Source organism: Aulonocara stuartgranti, assembly GCF_965226115.1.
Source record: "Aulonocara stuartgranti genome assembly, chromosome: 10".
In the NCBI taxonomy this organism is placed as follows: domain Eukaryota; kingdom Metazoa; phylum Chordata; class Actinopteri; order Cichliformes; family Cichlidae; genus Aulonocara; species Aulonocara stuartgranti.
In genome coordinates, this window is record NC_138946.1 from 32,546,912 (window position 1) to 32,567,531 (window position 20,620).

The 20,620-nt window shown below is 39.7% G+C and overlaps 1 protein-coding gene and 1 long non-coding RNA gene across 4 annotated transcripts; one reads left to right on the plus strand and one right to left on the minus strand.

Moving 5' to 3' along the window:
- Positions 1 to 11: 11 nt before the first annotated feature.
- Positions 12 to 10,886, minus strand: LOC309716194. 2 transcript variants are annotated; one of them, XR_014279382.1, is made up of 4 exons: positions 10,442 to 10,886; positions 7,401 to 7,462; positions 2,257 to 2,369; positions 12 to 418 (listed from the first exon to the last, which is right to left on the minus strand). It is a non-coding gene; the product is annotated as an uncharacterized lncRNA (long non-coding RNA). The 2 variants fall into 2 exon arrangements; XR_014279383.1 differs by lacking the exon at positions 12 to 418 and having other exon boundaries at positions 427 to 2,369.
- A 1,373-nt stretch (positions 10,887 to 12,259) lies between these two features.
- On the plus strand, positions 12,260 to 15,424 carry hmgn1b (high mobility group nucleosome binding domain 1b). 2 transcript variants are annotated; one of them, XM_082549869.1, is made up of 6 exons: positions 12,260 to 12,470; positions 13,769 to 13,789; positions 13,945 to 13,974; positions 14,065 to 14,106; positions 14,192 to 14,299; positions 14,693 to 15,424. In XM_082549869.1, exons 1-6 carry the CDS (start codon positions 12,453 to 12,455, stop codon positions 14,699 to 14,701), a joined length of 228 nt encoding a protein of 75 aa, XP_082405995.1. In that variant the 5' UTR covers positions 12,260 to 12,452; the 3' UTR covers positions 14,702 to 15,424. The 2 variants fall into 2 exon arrangements, with proteins under 2 accessions (XP_082405995.1, XP_082405994.1); XM_082549868.1 differs by having other exon boundaries at positions 12,263 to 12,470; positions 14,383 to 15,424.
- The last annotated feature ends 5,196 nt before the right edge of the window (positions 15,425 to 20,620 follow it).

The window sequence follows — 20,620 nt, forward strand, 5'->3', positions numbered from 1 at the left end:
TTTAACAAGCATTAAATAAATGTCCTAATGTCACATATATCAATATACTGTAATATACTATAATATAATTGTGTATGCTCACTTTATATCGCTGCAAGCAAAAGGTTTATTTAACACCATCAATTGTTTTGTTATTACTAAAGTTAACCGTCACTGTGGCACAGTGTGGTTTGTGGCTCAGCTGCAGGGAAGGGGTGGAGCAGTTGGTTCAGGCTGTGGTGTCAGAGGAGGCTGACTCAATACACCTGACCTCCATCATCTGATCATGTTTCCCCTTTTGAGTACGTCGCTAGGATCAGAGCAGAGAGTGTGGTGTGGAGCTGGAGGAGAGCAGCTGGAAAGCTGCTGTAGAAACAGATTGCAACTATAACGCTGTGTGCCTGAGTCCTTTATTATCACAGTCACACTCCAGTCAGACCTGCTTATCATAAAACAGAGCAAACACAGATCCAAAGTGACCTTTCAGTCTATGAATATGAATCTCAAAGACATAAATAATCTTTAGTAGACAGTGGAAACTCCGTTAGAAGCAACTAATGTCATGTAGCTCAGTGCAACAATCACAGTTCTTGTTCTACTGCAAGGTTTTCAGAATTAATAATTAGTCATTATGAATTGGGTTAATTCGAAATGAAATATAGTTTGCTCATATTAACTAATTTTTTTAAAAAGACGAAAAGTTTTTCTTGTTGCTAATTAATGCTCAGATTATCCTCTAATAACCTGAGGATACGATTATAGTTGTGCAAACTGGTGTTACCCTTCTTAGTTTCAGAAACTGGCAAAAGGATTAGTTAAGTTAGCAAACATCCCGCTCATTTTGAATTTGATGCCAGGAATACAATTCAAAAAAGTTATGACCAAATCCCAAATAAGTGTAAAGGTGGGAAGCAGCTCTGCCAGCAAACTGCTGCTGCCTTCTCTGAGCCCAGTCTGAGCCCAGACTCTGGGACTTGAACAAAGTTTAAAACTGTCCTGTGGTCTGACCAGTCCAAGTCTGAAATTCTTGAATTCAAAACCAGCATCTGTTACGTATGGAGGGCTTAATGCACATAATTAATGTATTTGAGAAAGTCCTGCTAGTGCTGAACAACATATACAGGTTTTAGAGACTCTTTAACTAATAACTAACCAGGCAGCTCGTTCACTTTCTCCTGACTGTTCTTTCTACACTTCTTTATCATACAAAAAAAAAATACAAACAAAATCAGTAGTTTTAAAGATAACAGACATTTTATGAAAGTTTGACCTTGTTTGACATTGAAGAAGAGGTCAGAGGTCCAACGTAACGTGATATTTAGAAAGCTCAGAAATCATTGTCTATATGCTTACATGTGGTCAATACAAACAACGGCAGTAAGAAAGAGAGTTTTAGCAGTTTTAGCTCAATCTATTGACCTTGAAGGAGAGGTCAGAGGTCAAATGTAACATGAAATTTTAAATCTTTACACAGTACTTTTATATGTTGACAATTCATGCCACCTAACTATAACAGTTTTATGGCTTTTTGTCCCAGTTTGACCAATAAATCCTTAAGTTGACCTTAAAGACTTGGTCGATAAAAGGCAAGTTTGTAAAGACTTGTTAACTTTACAGCCATAAAAAGCTTTTATCAGAATTAATGTAAGTTTATTTGAGTTATCGTTACAGACAGAATGATATGCATGCATGCAAATACTACCTCCTTGGAGAAGATAACAATGTAAATGCAAAACAGTGGGAAACCAGAGCTGACAGCTGAAAGTCAACGAGCGAAACAGCTATAGGCAGTTTAGAACTGGACTGCTGGCAAGTTAACAATGCAGGCTTTGTAATATTCCCCAAATTCAGCTTTATGAGTACATTATGAAGGAGGCATGTATTAAACACACTTAATATACACCTCGTAGATACAAACAGTGCCATTTGGCAGCTAATGCTGAATGTTAATATAACTTCTGTTTACTTACATAAAACCTCCACAGGGCACCTTTGAGATGTGGTGCCAAGTTTTCAGGGATTTCAAGAGCCTCATCACACCTCAGGAACTCCACAGAGGAGATATCCACTATCTAAAATTATTTCCTAACCTTACATCTATCATCCTTCCTGGAAAGGTAGTTTGTTAATTCGTTAATACAACAGTGAGTTGATACTAGCTAATACTGGCACAGTTTAATATAATTAACATGCTGAAGACAAGACTTTGATTGGTAATTGATCATGTTACAGTGTTGCTACTTGTACTCGACTGAAAGCACAGGATACTTCTTTCACCTTTCAGTCACTGCAATAAGTTCATGCAGTGTCACTGTCAGCTCCAACCCCAAGGTGGGCTGGAATTAGCTCAGCCAGGTTTCCACGGCATTTTTATCCCTCGTCTCCTCACCCTGCATAATAAGAAAACAAATATGTCTCACAAGCAACAGTGGCTATTAAAACCAAAGATGGTTAGAAGGCAGAACAGCGACTGAATATGGCAGTGCATGTAAAAAACAACTTTATTTTTCACTAATTGGTTATATTAATATTTATGTTTGTTTATCAGACTACTCCTCAACATTAGTAAAGGGACATTAACTCTGTTTATCTCTGATGTCCACAGTGCTTATGTCTTAATTGTTCATAGAAAGGTGATTCAGATCTGTATATGACCTTGATTTATGATTGCTTCAGAAATCAGATGATGATAACTTATAATAAATATAAGAATATTGTGCAGTTAGAATAGTCTAGTGTAAGTCTTTTCCAAAAACGTAATCTTGTCTGGATTCAGTCTCGTTTGCACAGTAAGATCAACAAACTTTAGAGATTACATAGCCGCTCATTAAGCGCTACCTAACTGCTCTAAACACTAATCACACACTTGTCTTCCTTATTGCTGCTTAGACTGTAAAAGCAGTTCCCCAGATTACCCTGTAAGCCTGCAGCATGCTTATGAATGATGGTGGGAGGTTTGTGTGTGTAGATTCTTAAAGCCGTGCAGCCTGTGGACCTGTGATACATTTCAATGAGTGTCTTCATCAACATCAAAGACATGCAGATTGCTTAGTGTTTGATTTGCAAGCTAGGGGTTTGACACTGGGTCAGTCAGGGTTTCCTGGTTGACCACTAGAGGTCACTGTGGGATCACGTTCTTCTTATATAAAAGGCTGGGGTAGAAATTGCGCATATGGCAGCATTTTACACGCACTTACTGCTTGTTGCTTGCTTGTTAACTTGTGAACCACAGTTGCATATGTTGGAAAAATTCAATTTTCATGCATTAAAGCAGGGAAGTGAATTTTGCAATTATGAATAAAAAAATTTATGTAAAAAGTAAAATATGTTTTTGTGTTTCTGTGGATTTGGGACTTGTTTTCTATGCATGAAGATGAATTAAATATTTGAACAAAGAGGTGGCAACAGGTAATTTACTCAAATTACCTGTTGCCACAATAGAAAAAGAAAAAGAGTTTATTACAGGGCGTTTATCCAAATGTGTTCAAAGTGGAAGAACAGAAAGAAAAAGATGTCTCCCAGGTCTCAAAATTATACATAAATTTAAACCTGGCTTCTGTTACTATAGTGAATTATTTGTAAGTTGTTTGCTATACGTTTAAAATGTAAACTTTAAATTGTAATGGAGTGAAATGTCTAATATTTCCTACTGAAACGTAGTGATGGCAAAATAAACATTACACTGTAGCTATACTAGTACATTTGTTCTTATGCAGAACCTGATAAAATATACCAAAACGATCTTTCTGAAGATGAACATGTGATTGAAAGGAGGCCTTTGGTTGGAACAGCCGCCTGACTGATGGACAGCTGAAGATGCCAACATGACCGGCCTTTCCGCTTAAATAAAAGGCTGATGTGGGCCACAATTTCTGAATGCAGCAGTGTAGTAGGAGCTGGAACATCTCCAGACACAGTTGGTATTGTATAGGCATAAGTGAGCAGACAACCATGAAACACAGGAAGTAGATCGGTGGGGGGAGGGTCAACTGATCCCTGCATATGACCGACTCTGCTGTAATTCAGATGGCCTTCTCTGCCACCAGGTTTGCTCTGTCAGGGATCACCAGTCCCAGTGTATCACTCATCTGCTGCTTCACTTAACTAGCCTTTTGTTTCCATACATTGTTTGCAACCACAGATTATTTCTACTTCTCACTTCCTTTATCTGTGAGAAGAAAATATGATATGACCCCATGATGGAACACATTCCTTACAAAGAAATTCAGAGCAACATTAATTACCATTGTAAGATTTGTTTTTGTTGTGTCAGCTGTCAGCTAATCAATGGTTAAAGCCGACTAAGGTTTTTTGTTCCTGAGCTTATTAAGCTATGTTGTCACTGGGACATGCCGCCGCCCTCTTTCACCTGTAAAATACTGTTAAAGGCAAAACATGGACACTCCCTTGTTTAGACTGCAACAGTTTCCTGGACAAATACAATTCAGTGTTCTTTTTTTAGAAAATATATTTTTTCATTCTCAACTGTACTATTATTACTTTCTGAATCGTTTTGAATCAATGAATCAATATAGACATGTATATTAAATACAAACAAATATGTATCAGTCAAAAGGATTTTTTAAAAAAGATTTTTTTTCATCAAAAAATATCCAACTTTATATTAAGTGTCCCACAAAAAATTGGCTTGTTACAAAGCCTAGAACATTAGCCTGTCAGCAAAGAGCGTACTGTCTGGCTACACAAACGACCTGTGCAGATGCTGTTATTGTGCCCCATAATGTCACGTTCTTGGGTTCACACTGTGAGCTCTGGTCGTGCTGGAGCCCCCCTCACACAAACTGCAATAATCTGGCTTTACCCGGTGCTCCATATGGGAAGCCTACCATTCGCTGATGGGTTAAATCCACTTAGTGAGAGGGAGAGGGAGCGACTCAGCTTTTCCTTACGTCCAGCTGACCAGTCTGTCACGTCTCTGCCTGGCTGCATCAAGGACCACGTGGTAGTTTTACAGCTGAGCAGAAGTAAAGAGAAGTATGCACAAAAGCAGCTGTGGAGTCTCACCTGCTCCAATCCTGTTTACTAGACTTAACCAGCTGCTACTGACTGACTGACGGTTAGGAAGATAAACAAGTTGCCCTCTGTCAAAGAGGCTTTGGATGAGGTCACCTTTCCCTTCATCCTGTCACCCTTCAACTAGGATTATGACAGCACTTGTGGTCCAGTTACCTCTGAGAACTTCCTTAAATACAACATATTAACTGTTTGTGCCTAAAAAACAAAGATCAGAGGGGTCAGTTTGCAACGCTGCCTTCTGTGAGGTAAAACAGTCATTTTTCATACATTTGCAGTAAGACTCCTTTCCACAGTCGTCTGAGGTGTTGCTCCCTCCTCCCACTGTTCTTACAACTCAGGAGGGAAAATGAGTGGGCCAAAAGGAGGGGAAAGACAGCAACATGCAGCGGCTGTGATGGAAGGGCTCCTCCACACTCAACACAACAACACCATTGTTATTTGAGACTTACCTAATGCCCTTACCCCTCCCTGTGCCCTTCCTTCATTTTTTCACCTCCCTCTGTTATGTACATATATTACCTTAAAGAAAGACTTTTGCAGAGAGCTGCAGAATGTTCTTAAGGACATCCAGATTATCAAGTCCTGCAAAGCCAGAAGTTCAAGACAAGACAGAGCTGCAACTACTGCTGTGCAACATGCTTTTCAGTTCATAATCATGCAATAGGGAAGCCTTTAATACTTGATTGTGCTCCACACTCCTTCACTTTGAGGTTTATTTTTCTTGAAGCCAAATAGACTTTACAGTTAATCATGTTGTTCAACAAGTTCCAATTCTGCTGTGTTGGGATCCAGATTTCTTTTACTAATGCACACATTACATTTTTTTCAGAGTAGAATCTTGTTGGGAACTAAAAAATACACAAATAGACTAGATTTGTTTTTTAAGCTTAAGATGAAATATTGCAACATGCAGCTAATGCATTTGTAGCAACTGCTACAATCTGTGAGGAATGTTTCAGGCACTCACCAAAAGGTGATCCAAGAAGAAGCTAGCTAGGTGTACCTAATAAAGCATCCAGTGAGTGTACAACAACAAATACACACTGAGGACACGAATATAGAGTTTCTATCATAAAAGAATGTTGCATATTGTTATATTTTTTTAAGCATTGACAATTACTACCATTATAGCTTCTTTTCCATTTTGCCTCAGTCTGTTTTAAATGAGTCCAGCAAAGATTTCCAGGGATCTCATGTGCACATATGCAATGATTTCCATGATGGAATCATTCCTGGCTTCAATGCAGTGTCACTTGAGGGTCCACAGATCCATGTTGGATTTTTGGTTTTGTCCATTTCTGCATCAGTTTTTAATTAATGAGCTATAAGTGCAATATAATGGTTCTTCGTCCTAAATTGGCTCTGAGAGGTCCTTCACAGTGAACATAGTTTGCAAAGTGAAGCAGTAAATAGAAAGATTAAAAACCTGTGGAACTGGTTGCTGTCATTCAGTTTTATACCTTTAACAGAGAACACAAACTCCTGATGCTTCGATTAAGATGGTTGTTTAGGAAGCAAAAAAAGAGATTGCAACAGATTACACATCACTGAGTGGGGCAGTGGGTGCCAGAATACAATATAAATAGCAAACAGGAGAAATATATATAATGAAGAGGAATACATACAAAAACAATAGAAATATATATGTATAAAAATAAAATAAATGAATCAATGTCTATTGACATCACCTTCTCTTTTATCCATAGAGAACAGACGTTTTGATTCCCTTCTGTCCTGCTGTTGCCACACAAGCTACAGAAACATCAGTTCCCGCCTGTTTGGCTGTTCAAGCATGTCTCGTGGAATGAAAAGTAGACCTCGGGTAATAACACCTCTTTGACTCATTAGCTGATTTCACTTTCTCACTAATACTTGGCTCTTATACGGAAAAGCTCAAATCTAACATATGGTAGCTTTTGTTAGGGCTGAGGTGTGATGTGGGTTTTACATAAACAAAAAGAAAGGAGTTGGTGAGTTCTCAAACTGCTGTTGAATGGACACCTCCAGGAAATAGCACTTCACTGTGAGTCAGGACTGTTTGTTTAATGGTAGTAGCACCAATAAACAAATAGACATGTGCAGGTCCTCCTCCTGAATCAAACAGCTACAAGGCGTTGGGAGTGTGTGGTCTCTGCTGGGACTGAGATGTTGGCGGAGGATCCTTTGGGTTCCGCAGGGTTTGGGCTTTAAGCCACCATGCACATCTCGATCTGTTTGGGATCTAATAAATTGGAGTCCAGGCTGCTACTCTGGGCTCTTTTACTTTTTTGCAGTGCTCTGAGCAATTCTATTTACAATATACATGCTATACATGCTTCCTTTTATCATTCGAAAACATAGCATACATTTTTAGTTAGAAACATGGTGTCTAGCCATATTCTTACCCTGGATGGTACGACCTTGGCCTCCAGGAACACTGTGAGGAATCGTTTTGACCAGGATATGTCTGTCAATGTGCACATTAAACAAATATGTAATTTAAACAATATCTCTAAAAGTAGAAACATCTTGTCTCAGAGTGATGCTAAAAAACTAGTTCATGCATTTATAACTTCTAGGATCAACTATTGTAATGATCAGGTTGTTCTAATGGTGCGTTACAGAAAAAATCTGAAATTCCGAGTTCCCAGTCTGAGTTTTTTTTGTGGAAGACTCACTCACCTCAGACTTTCCAATCTGCAAATCGAAGCAGCAAAAGTTAGCAATCAAAGATGGCGGCACTGAATGTAAACAATAGTAACCTGTAACCTTTTAATCTGTACTGCACCTGCTGTGTATCGGGCCCCTGGGACCTTTCTGAAAGGTGACTGCAGGTCTGCAGGCCCCATCTTATCTTAAAGGCCTCATAGTAACGAATCGCCCCAATAGAGCACTTCAGTCTCAGGCAACGTCCACACTCGCCCAGATAGATTTGAAAATGGCGTTTTCGTTTGAAAACGCTCCGTGCCCACACTAGCGTTGCAGTTGTGCGACCACATTGAAACGGTCAAAAACGCTTACCTTCCAGTCCTGCACATGCGTGAAGGGCAAGAAGATTCAACTTGCCTCATTTCTGTCTGCTGCTTATTTACTTTCCTTCCGGCTCTTTGAAAAGTCGCGGCAAAATGTCGAGGAAAAGCACCGAGTTTTTTAAATGGACTAACAATGAGGTGCTGTTGCTGCGGGTAACACAAAAACACAAAGTTGCAAACGCGAGTGAGAGTTAAAGAATTTTAAGTAAAGCTATCTGGAGCGTGTACATACTGAATTTAATCTTTAATAGGGCTGTCAAACTGAGAGCAAACAAAACAACTGCTGTGTAATGCCCTCCGTTATCTTAGTTTAATTGGTCACATGACTGCATCACATGACTAACATGCCTCATCGTTTTAGAAAGTCTGTGTTTTCACTGTACACACTGCGACGCAAAAGCACCGTTTTCAAATGTATGCGTTTACGAGAGCGTTTCCAAAACGCTGCGTTTTCCATGAGCAAAAGCGCCGTCTCAGTGTGGACGGGAGGCCAAAACGGAGAGAAAATGATGCGTTTACAAATGAAAACACACATGGACTGCTGGTTTACTTGTGGTTCCTCGGGTATTTAAAAGTAGAATTTGAGGCAGCGCCCTCAGCTTCCAGACTCCTCTTCTGTGGAACCAGCTTCCAGTTTGGATTTGGGAGACAGACACCCTCTCTACTTTAGGCATAAAGCCTTCCTTTCTGACAAAGCATCTAGTTAAGGTTGGATCAGGGGACCCTGTATCCTTTGTTATGCTATAATAGACCTACGCTGCTGCTTTATCTTACAATATAAAGTGCCTTGACACAACTGATGTTATGATTAGCCCTTTATTGTCATTGTTAATGTACAATTTGAAATGAAATTGAATGAAATAATGGTTTCGTTGTACATTCTGAAAACTGAATTGAATTTACAAACACATTTTACAGATGTCTGTTTACACTGAATAATAGATATAAATAGAATGTAATGAAATACTCCAAAGGAAATTCAATTTCCAACAACAAGACTGCACAGCAATACATATGGCTGCAAACCGAGCACTTTTACTTTTGATCTGTTTTGCTTAGTTAGAATTTTAAATGCAAGGTTTTTTGTTGTTCAGAGTATTTTTACATATTGATATTTTAGCTTTTACTTAAGGAAAAAACAAAATACTTATTCCAGTATAATTTCATACACAGTGTGCTCTACAGTGCAAAATACATTATTGCAGCATACAGAGGTATTACACTGGTTGTTGCTTCTTTTACAAATAATGATGCAAAATTGGAAGAAATTGTGGTGTTTTTGCATTTACTGCAGATTACAAATATGAAACTATTCTAGGAGAATGGTAACCCTGCTGGACAACTTTGTGCCCAGAACAACATGATTAACAGCAAAGTGTTTTTGGCTTTGGGGCAGGCATAGTCAAAATAGTACATAGTGCCAACCAGAGATGCGCAGTAACGCATTACTGTAATCTGATTACTTTTTTCAAGTAACGAGTAAAGTAAGGGATTACTATTGCAAAAACGGTAATTAGATTACCGTTACTTTCCTGTAGTACCTCTGCGTTACTAAAACTGTGATTTTTGCGAGAATGTCTCACGACAGTGACGTAAGCGAGTGCGCAGTTAGGCTACGTTCACACTGCAGGCGAAAGCGCATCAAATCCGATTTTTTTGACCCTATGCGACCCATTTCCGATCCTGGGCTGACAGTGTAAACGGCACAAATCCGATATTTTCAAATCCGATCTGGGTCACTTTCGTATGTGGTACTGAATCCGATGTCTCAGAAAGCGACTGCTGTGTGAACGGTCAAGTTGCATTAAATCCGTCTTTTACGTCACTGACACAAGACAGAGGCCAATTATCAGCGCCAGAGAAGACACCGTGAACGCTTCCTGGCCATCCAGTGAAACTGCTGGGAAGACAACGTTGGAGAAACGTTAACATTTTATTTGTACTGCATAACCTGCAGGTTCTGACAGAAATCTGCAGCTATCCTTTGAAGCACCGCTCCTCTAAAACAGCAATAAGGATCATTATTAGGTTATTTACATTATTATGTAAATAACAAAATAACTTAAAGCAAAAATCGGGAAACATGAAGTCCGAAGTCTTTATATTAAGGCCATCAGTCAAACAATATAGTTTGTTCTGGGTCTAAACAGAGCGCGTTGTGTGTGACGTCTTCTTTTGCGCATGCGGCTGCTTTGAGCGTTCACACTAGAGCGCGTTTGCTGTCGCATTTTATTTGTAGTGTGAACGAGCAGACAAAAAAATCGGATTTGATCAAAAAATCGGAATTGAGCATCAAGACCTGCAGTGTGAACGTAGCCTAAGTGACAACAGCTGTGTGCAGATCAACAATGGATCACATATCGATTGTGGGAGAGAGTATGAGCGTGCAGCGTTTAAAGCGTGGAAGCACTGACCTTACTTTGAGTTTGATTCCATAAAAAGTGACAAAAACATTAGCGTCCATCGTGCGTGGGAAGAAAACTTCTTTTTACAGCGAAAAAAACCCCTAAACTTCCAAGCAAGCACCGAGTAGCTACGACGTAATGGGAAACTCACAGAGAAACTCGCGGATTCTTCAACTGACCGCGGCACACCTGCACCAGGGTAAACCTCCGCCTACTCCACTCCTGCTTTGCAGGTGAAAATAGAGCAACAGGACCGCTGAGTCTTTGACTTTATTTATTTTCTGCTGTGTTTTACTTGCATCTATTTGAAAGACTGAGTGTAAACACAAAAAAATATTTAATTTTATGTGCTGGAATGTGCAGAAAATAGGTTTAAATGTTAAACGAATTTATTCAAGTCAGAGAATGTTGCATATAATTAAATTTTTGTTTGATGCATAAAGTTAAAAGATTAAAACTAATAAAACAAGTTAAAAAAAAAAGAGACTTTTCCATTTGATTACATTTTGTATGATGGATTATGCAGAAAAAGTAGAATTGGGCTGAAAGATCTATCGCTTTATCACCTCTTCAGGTTGTAAATCGTGTTTTTAAAAAGTAACTAAGTAATTAATTACTTTTGAAAATAAGTAATCAGTAAAGTAACGGGATTACTTTTTTGGGGAAGTAATCAGTAATTAGTTACTGATTACTTTTTTCAAAGTAACTTTACCAACACTGGTGCCAACAGTCCCGTGTCCATGGCCTGACACGTCTATTTTGGCAGCACAGGGTGCACCTACACAATATTGTGCAATATAATATATACCATATTATGGTTATGCTTCCTGATCACTGTATCTAGGGAATTATTGTAATTATCCCGGTAATACACCCAAATGCAGTGTTTGTATGCTAAATTTATTTCAATTCTCTATTACAGTAGCCTGTCTAGAGATATTATTCTTTGCAAAATTGAAGAAAATTCTAATAGGAAGAGAGTCTAGAAATGGGATAAATTAACAATTATTAATTTAAGAAATTACAGAAACGGTTATGAGCTAAAAAAAAAAAAAAAAAAGTAAATAAATAAATCATTTGTCACTTACACACAGAAACAGTTTAGTTTATCATAGTATTCATCTGTTCCAGAAAATATTTAAACATTTCCCATGTATGTAGTTGATCATGAGCAGTTGTATTTTTGCAGCTGTATTTTTCTCAGGGCGGTAAAGAAGTAAGAGGTAACCGTGTCAGGGTAGTGTCATTCACTCAGGGGAAATGAATAAATGTCCCCTGCCGAACCGTGAGAAATGACTTCAGCACAAAGCCAACGCACTTGTTTCCAGTGAAGTCATGTTTGGACTGTATGCACACCATTGAGCAAGTGGACGATGACTGCATGAGAAGGGCTGCACAAGAGCACACACAGAGGCAAGAAGCTGTACCCACACGTATCCTGTCGCCATTTTCCCAAGCTAAACTACAAAGACTTGGCTCGAGGAGTACACACCCCTCTCACAGTCATATGCCAATGGATAGTCTTTCCACACTAGCACTGTAAACGCAAAATGTGTTTTGTTTTCGCGCACATAGACATAATTCAAAGCCGTGGAACGTTTAGAGAGAAAATTAAGACGTTTCTGGCCAGCTGAAAGACGGCTTTAATGACAATTTTGCCTTGTTTAGCAGACGGCTGCACAGAAAGACAAATACCTCACCATAATTGTTGACTGACGTGTCACGTATCCACACGGATAAGGGCACAGATTTGAAATGGTGTTGCCGACTGCTGTGTTCTCCAATCAGCGTGCAGCGTGGGCGGGCAGAAGCGCCGTCAATCATGCAGGAACTATAACTGTTTGAATAGGGAGGTAGGGGGAGAATCCAATCCGGTTTGAGCTAGTTTTTCTTCCAATGGAACATTAACGTCTCCCTGCGCTGTATTAGACTGTACTGGCAAAGCTTTATCCAGAATATACCACTGTACTTTCTCCTGTATTCAGTTACATTTAGCTATTTTTAAACCCACAAACCAACCATGCCTAAAAGGAGCAAAGTGAGTAGACCATTATCTTTCATGCCTTTAATAACACAGTATTTATAACCCACAGCTAAAATTTGTTAAGGGGCTTGTGGCGAGAGTTGTTCAAACGTTGCTGCAATATGTCCGTTTTATGTACCAAGTGAACGTCAACAGCAGTGTTGTGTATCGCGGAGTTTAGTTAGCATGTAGTGTCTGTTTTGATTTTGTCAAGCGGCTAATTATTGAAGCTTCTCTTTCGTGCAGTGACTGTCGGCGGCAAGTGGTTGCCCGTTTTATAGCAGAAAAACAGTTTGTGCAGCTGCATCGAATTCATTTACCGTGCCGATAGATGGCTTTTCTGCGCAGAAAGTTGGCGGCATATCGATTGTTTTCTGTTGGGGTCGTCACCCTGGATGCGAAAGTTTTCCTGAAAGAAGACCCAGTAGCGAAAAAAAACGTACAAAATTCCTAATTGGTTTATTATTCTGTGGCGGTTGGCTGTAACGTTAATTTTAATGCGGGCACAAAGTGGCCTCTGTAGTTCTTTTGTTGGACAAAACAAACAAACACATAATACGCTTTGATTAGCGATATTGTTTTATAAAGTTAGTGTGCAGGCGTTGTTTATTAATGCACGGCAAGCGAAAACGCAGTTCTTGGAAGGCGTACGGCTCGTTAGCCGAGAGGCTTTCTGTGTATTGTCGGCTCAGGCCAGTTGTAGGTTATGCAATGGCGAGCCTCCGTCAGCACAGCGCTGCTCCTGTTGCTGGGGGTTCTAGTAGATTCTGCATGCAGACCGACAGAGTCGCAGAGCATCTCGGAGATATTCTTTTTCAAATTCGTGGCGGGAACACTGGCTACGCTGCTCGGGTTTCTCCGGCCACTGGCAATCCCATTTATTACCAATGAATGAATGTGTCGTGAGGAGGCGGAGTCGGCCCCCTCCTCCACTGAAGTATTACTGTAGGCAAATCACTAGCAGGAGCTGGGAGAGCAGCACCACGTGACTCAGTTTAAACTACATTATGCTATTATATTGCCCTGACTTTTGTAGGCCAGCATGTTACAGGGCACTTTATTCCTGCTCAGTTATCGTTGCGCTGGAAAATGTAGTTCCTGAAGGAGTAGCATTTAGTGTTAACATGCTGATTAAACTGCTTTTAGTTTTTAAATGGCCTTGCATGTATTACCTTACTCAACTCAAATAGGATAATAACTTATTAAAAAAAACTGTCCTCACCCAGTACCAGATAAATCAATCAGAGGCACAGCAGAATGCAGACAGTTATCATAATCTGATTTATTTACTTTTTCTCTTGTTCTCCTTACAGGCAGGTGCAGGTGACTCAGAGGTAAGCAGTCATTTCTGAATTTCTTGTTTTTTGGTTTTAGATATTTTAACAGTTAGCCTCCACACTCACCAGGGGTCAGTAATATCTCATCTTTCAAAGCCATTGCCTGAGACTGACTGTTAAAAGTAATCACTATGTTTGTTTATTCTCTGCAGCCCAAGAGGAGATCTCTCAGGTTGAAAGATGTAAGTATGGAGAAGCATAGATAAAATGCTGTCTTTTTACTGTGTTATTTTTTTTTTGGTTTAAAAGAAAATGATCTTCTTTACTCACAGAGACCTGAAAATGCAAAGCCAGAGCCCAAACCTAAGCCAAAGGTAGGGTCTCATTTTAATTACTTCTCATAAGACCTGAACTGTTAGCATATGGTGGCTAATATGTGGTTAATATTTGTTTTTGCAGAAGGGACCTGCTAAGCCTAAGAAAGCTAAGGAGGTGGAAAAGGCCAAGCCAGAAGAGAAGGCGCCGGAGGCTCCTGCTGAGAATGGCGAAGCCAAAGCTGAGGAAGAGGTAAGTGCTGCGACACGTTTAAACACATCGAAAGATAATAGTCTTCTTGGCGGTGCTGTTAAACTCTGAATGTCATCTTACAGGCACCCACTACAGATGGAGCTGAACAAAAAGATAAGGCAGCAGAATAACATCTCTCAAGCCACGTCTTTTACCAGTGCTCCCTGTACCTCTTTTCTTGTACAATTCAGGGGAATATTTTTATCAACTATTTTCTAAATACAGGTTTTTTTAGTAGTTTGATTGTAGAGAACACTTTTTTAAATGAAAGAGGGGAAAAAAACAAGTCAATTGGAGACGGGGAATTTCATCACATCTCACAATTGTGCATCGCCATGAAAATTGCGGTCATTGTTGTTACTGTCAGTGGATTTTTTATTTTTTTTTTTTCAGTTTGTGTAAATGTGAAGGAGTGGAGGGTGCGGGACAGGTTACCGTGTCGGCACACAAGCATGACGTTCACAGGAGCTGGGGAAACAACTGGAAGAGCTTGCCTGCGTGGATTACATTCCATATGCTTTATAAGGGACAGTGTGTGTAATCTGTGCCGGGGTGGGGCTTGACAAAGTCACAGGGCACCTCATTCTCTTATTGTTTTTATTGAAGAACAGTGTTTTAGGGTGTGTGTAAAAGCTTTGTTCCTATTTGTTAACTCTTGTACTGATGCAGTTTTCTTAACAAATCTGACCAATAAACCTAAAACCCCTAGTACTGCGGCTCTCTCTTTCAGAACTGTGCATTGCGCGTGTTGGTTGTGTCTGTTCTGTGATAGCATTGCAATGAATTTGTATAGTTGCTGTGAAAAAGGATTTCAATCTTTCTGTATGCAGTGTGTAATGGTACTTTGTAAGGATGGTAAAAATGGAATTTGTTCCTCTTTTTTTTTTCTTTTCTTTTTGGGCCACATTAATGTGGTATGTAACCGTTAAAAAAATAGATTGGCTTAAAGGCCAACAAACTGTACATTTATTTGAAATGTCAAATTCATACCAGCAGTAGCAATATTCATGTGGGTTTTAGGTATTTGTGTCAAGTACAAGTGTGCGGTTTCTCATGATTTGTTTATAGATGTAACTGTGTATGATTGTTATCAACAAACCAATAAAACTCAGTTGGTAGTTGTTACACTGTTTTATTCTAAGAGTGTAATAATGCAGAAAAAAACAAGAACTAACATTCAATTCAATCTATAACAGCAATAAAATATCTGATAATTAAACTTTAAAGCTGATTAAAAAAATTGATTAAAACAAAACCTGTTTAACAGATTTTAGTAATTGGATTGTGCAAAATGAATTACAGCTTTTGACGCTTAACTAAAATCTGTAAGACAAGTATTAATACCACCATAAGTGATGTTGTATTATCGATTTTAAGGATTGTTGCTTTAATATTGACACAAATCAACATTTTTCTTTTAAATAATATAAATAATTTGTATATTTAGAAAAGCTAACTTATTCTTCTAGATAATAGAAAAAAAATAATAAAAGGGTGGTTTCAGAAGGAATCCAACTAAAGTATTTGCCAGCTCAGGTTTTTCATTCCATAAGTTGTCAAAAAACAAAAGAGAGAGAAGGTAAAGGCAGTTTTCAGCACCACGGACAGCTCCGCACCACGGTGGGCTGTTCTTTATCCTGCGCTGCCCATTTCATCCATTTTACGAAAATAATATTAACTCGGTGTTAGCAAACAAACTGATAATGTTTGTCCTGACGTGTGAATGACGCACTCGCGGCCTCGCGTTCTGATAGGTTTGCACAAACCGTAAAAGTGCGGGCCTTTATAACGTGTGGTGTTACACACCCAATCACCCCCCGCCCCCCAGTGTTGTAAATGTTTAGTAGTTACTTACATTTAAGATTCCACCTACAGCAAGTGAATATGGAGACAACACGTGACAATTCAATAATGGATTCGCGAGCTTTTAATTATGGGTTTTTAATTAAGCCTTATTCATTACTGATCGGAAAAGTGACATTTCTATTTAAATTTAAAGCTTGATTTGACTAGTGATTCCTGCATTTGCTTTTAGGTCTTTCTGATCACTGAAATAAATGTGCATTCAAAACATTTTGTAAAAAGCCCACGTAAATGCATAGAGGTGTTTTAAGATGGCTATAGGGTCGGGAATTGCTTCTGGGAGAAGTTTGGCATTACTGATGCATCATACTGGGCATATCAGGCCAGTGTGGCCAGAGACTGAGTAGATTCACTTTTTGTTTTTCCTCTTTAAGACGCTACTGAAACACACTGATACAAATATGATACTGAACATGAGTTTAAAAATACAACCCAACTCCCAAAAATGTTGGGACACTGGCTAAAATGTAAGTAAAATCAGAATACTACGATTTGAAAGTTTCATAAGTTTCATATTTTATTCAAAGTAAAAAAATAGAAAACATATCAAATGTTTAAATAGATACATTTTACTAGTTCATAAAGAGCTTATTTTGTAATTTATGCCAGCAACATGTCTAAAAAAAATGGGGAGCAGGTAACTAAAGCTCACAAAAAATAATAAATAAAAAAAACATTTTTTCAATGTATTAATACACATTACATGAGCGATTTAAGATGACATAGCAACAAGATACAGCCACATTGAGTCTCTAGTTCAATTTGGGTTGAAAGTGCAGACTTCAAACTATACACGTTTTAAATTGTGTGGATGTTGTGGAAATTGTGTTCCCACCTCTCTGGGGACATCTCAGGCTCTCCGAGTTATGGAGGCCTGTCTCCCCTCACCACACTCCCTGCCAGTGGCTGATGCCCTCAGACGTTGGTGTGTTGGTGGTTCTTGGTGTCTGGGCGCTCATTTATGTACCGACTCACTCCTGGTGGCCGATTGGCGGGGCCTAGCGCCTGTGGCCCGGCTGGGCCTCTTCCAGGGGGTGGGGTGCCCTCAGGCCTGTGGCCTCTGGGCCCAAGGCCTGGTCCTCTCTGTCACAGCTGGCTACCGGCAGAGCCCACGGGCATGTCACTGCAACCCCCTCTGGCCTCTGCTCTGTGGCTGCTGAGTGACCTCTCATTTGGGGCTCTCCTCAGCTCTTCCCAGGAGGGTGGCACAGTTGCCCCTGTGGTGGTCCTCCTTGGGTCCTCGTACTCTGGGGCCGCTGGATGTCTGGGGCCTGGATCTTCTTCATACCTGCTTCATGCCCTGGGGGACGGGGCTATGAGTCCCCACACTCCCTACTAGATCGATACATGGAGAAACCTTTTGAATACAAGCATGCTGATCCACACAGGTGTTCACAGACACAAACTACACCTTTCTTGGCTGCTACTTCAAAGCACATTGTGCGCTGTCGATCTTGCGTGCTGCACAATAACATGTAATATTAGTTAGTTGATATTAGTATCTACTGTTATCTACTGTTAGCTAGTATATTGTGATGGTGTTGTATTTATTATGTTGCTCTTTCTTGTTTGTTTTCTCTTCTGTTTTTTTCTCATCTCCATACAGGTGATCCAGGTGTTTTGTTTGCTTTTCTTTCTTCTTCCCCCCTTTCTCACCATCTCTTCTCTCCTCTGGTTTTCTTTCTCTCCCTCTCTTTCTTTCATTCTTTCTCCCTGTCCTATCCCCCAGTCATGTCTGTCCCGTTTGTAGCAACTGAAAATCAAATCAAATAAATACATAATTATAATAAAGGTCAACCAAACGACCAATATGGCAAGGCCATGATGATCCACTTGGTAAAGTAAATCCGCTTGGCATCTTTCTTGGCCTTCAGACAACAATTCTGATGGCTAAAGATCCAAACGGGACAGGTAAAAATAAATAAATAAATAAATAGTGTGGATGGACCACGTAAAACCAGAGTTATGATAAAAATAAATATACTCAATCCTTTTTCCTCAATACTATCGTCACTTTTAGTGTGGGAAGAAACGATAAGAACGGCATTTTCTAAGAGCAGCGAGGGAAAACGCAAGAAAAGAAAAACACAAAACCCCTTTCCTATGCAGGAAAACATTGTACCATGTCGACTAATATACTGATACACCTGCTGTCAGGCTCATGATGTGCTCCTCTGTCTTGTGGTGGACAGAAACTATTTTTTGTAGTGGCACAAATGATTTGTGTGCCATCTTATTGTGACACCTTATTGTATAAATTTACAATTTATATTTGAATTCCTACATGTTTGTTGTTTTTACACTAATAAATATTGTTTTTTCCTACTCTGATTTTAGTTTGTGTGTGTGTGTGTGTGTGTGTGTGTGTGTGTGTGTGTGTGTGTGTGTGTGTGTGTGTGTGATTTTAGATCAATTGTGCTCATACAGCATGTCAAAACACAAATTAAATTCAGACATGTAAAATAAAATGAAAGTAGGTTGTCTTTAAAGTTAAAATCAAAAATAGTAAAAAGACAGCCAGTTATACCCTGAAGTCCAGAAGTTGTAAAATATTAAGTAAAGATGGATAGAGGTTCACAAATCTGCAAAAAAAAAAAAAAAAAAAATCAAAATAAAATCTAGAAATTGTGAAACAATTTCAGAACAATTTTCCTGTAGTGGTTTGTTGTTAATAAACCCTCAGACAGGATGGGATACAAGGCGTATTCTCAGTGGCAGGGGAACAATATTAGAACAGCTCCACCAAGACAGGAGATGGAGAAATAGGGGAAGAGCATACTGAAGAAGGACAAAACCCATAACAGCAATCCACAGTGGCTAGTGGATCTAAGAGCAGATCACAGCAACCTCCCTGAACCGGATCCAGTAAGCATCACAGTGGCAGGCATCTAAGAAAGGGTCTCCAGTATGATGAGCTGGATAGCATCACATGATGATTGACATCAAGACATGATTCACGCCTACTGGCTGAAGAGCCGGACCGCACTCCATGAAACATACAGGGAGTGCAGAATTATTAGGCAAATGAGTATTTTGTCCACTTCATCCTCTTCATGCATGTTGTCTTACTCCAAGCTGTATAGGCTCGAAAGCCTACTACCAATTAAGCATATTAGGTGATGTGCATCTCTGTAATGAGAAGGGGTGTGGTCTAATGACATCAACACCCTATATCAGGTGTGCATAATTATTAGGCAACGTCCTTTCCTTTGGCAAAATGGGTCAAAAGAAGGACTTGAAAGGCTCAGAAAAGTCAAAACTAGTGAGATATCTTGCAGAGGGATGCAGCAGTCTCAAAATTGGAAAGCTTCTGAAGCGTGATCATCGAACAATCAAGCGTTTCATTCAAAATAGTCAACAGGGTCGCAAGAAGCGTGTGGAAAAACCAAGGCGCAAAATAACTGCCCATGAACTGAGAAAAGTCAAGCGTGCAGCTGCCAAGATGCCACTTGCCACCAGTTTGGCCATATTTCAGAGCTGCAACATCACTGGAGTGCCCAAAAGCACAAGGTGTGCAATACTCAGAGACATGGCCAAGGTAAGAAAGGCTGAAAGACGACCACCACTGAACAAGACACACAAGCTGAAACGTCAAGACTGGGCCAAGAAATATCTCAAGACTGGTTTTTCTAACGTTTTATGGACTGATGAAATGAGAGTGAGTCTTGATGGGCCAGATGGATGGGCCCGTGGCTGGATTGGTAAAGGGCAGAGAGCTCCAGTCCGACTCAGACGCCAGCAAGGTGGAGGTGGAGTACTGGTTTGGGCTGGTATCATCAAAGATGAGCTTGTGGGGCCTTTTCGGGTTGAGGATGGAGTCAAGCTCAACTCCCAGTCCTACTGCCAGTTTCTGGAAGACACCAGGTCGCTGATTTGTTTTTGTTTTGTTTTTGAATGTCAGAAATGTATATTTGTGAATGTGGAGATGTTATATTGGTTTCACTGGTAAAAATAAATAATTGAAATGGGTATATATTTGTTTTTTGTTAAGTTGCCTAATAATTATGCACAGTAATAGTCACCTGCACACACAGATATCCCCCTAAAATAGCTAAAACTAAAAACAAACTAAAAACTACTTCCAAAAACATTCAGCTTTGATATTAATGAGTTTTTTGGGTTGTTCAATAATAAAATTATTCCTCACAAATACAACTTGCCTAATAATTCTGCACTCCCTGTAAATTAGCCAGCTGCTAGTACACTGGTACTGGCATACCAGTAGCTGATGGTTTCTACCACAAATCTAGCTCCCTGAGACTGTATGCTAAGCAAAAGGAAGGAGGACGAGGACTAGTGGGTGTCAGAACCACTGAGACAAACATCTATGAGTACATCAGCAAGATGGCCACAACTGACCGCATGCTTATTTATTTATCTCAGGCGGCAGAAACCGGAGAAAGAAATGGAGCAAGGAGAGGAACCATCGTGGAAGGACAGGCTGCTGTACGGTATGTA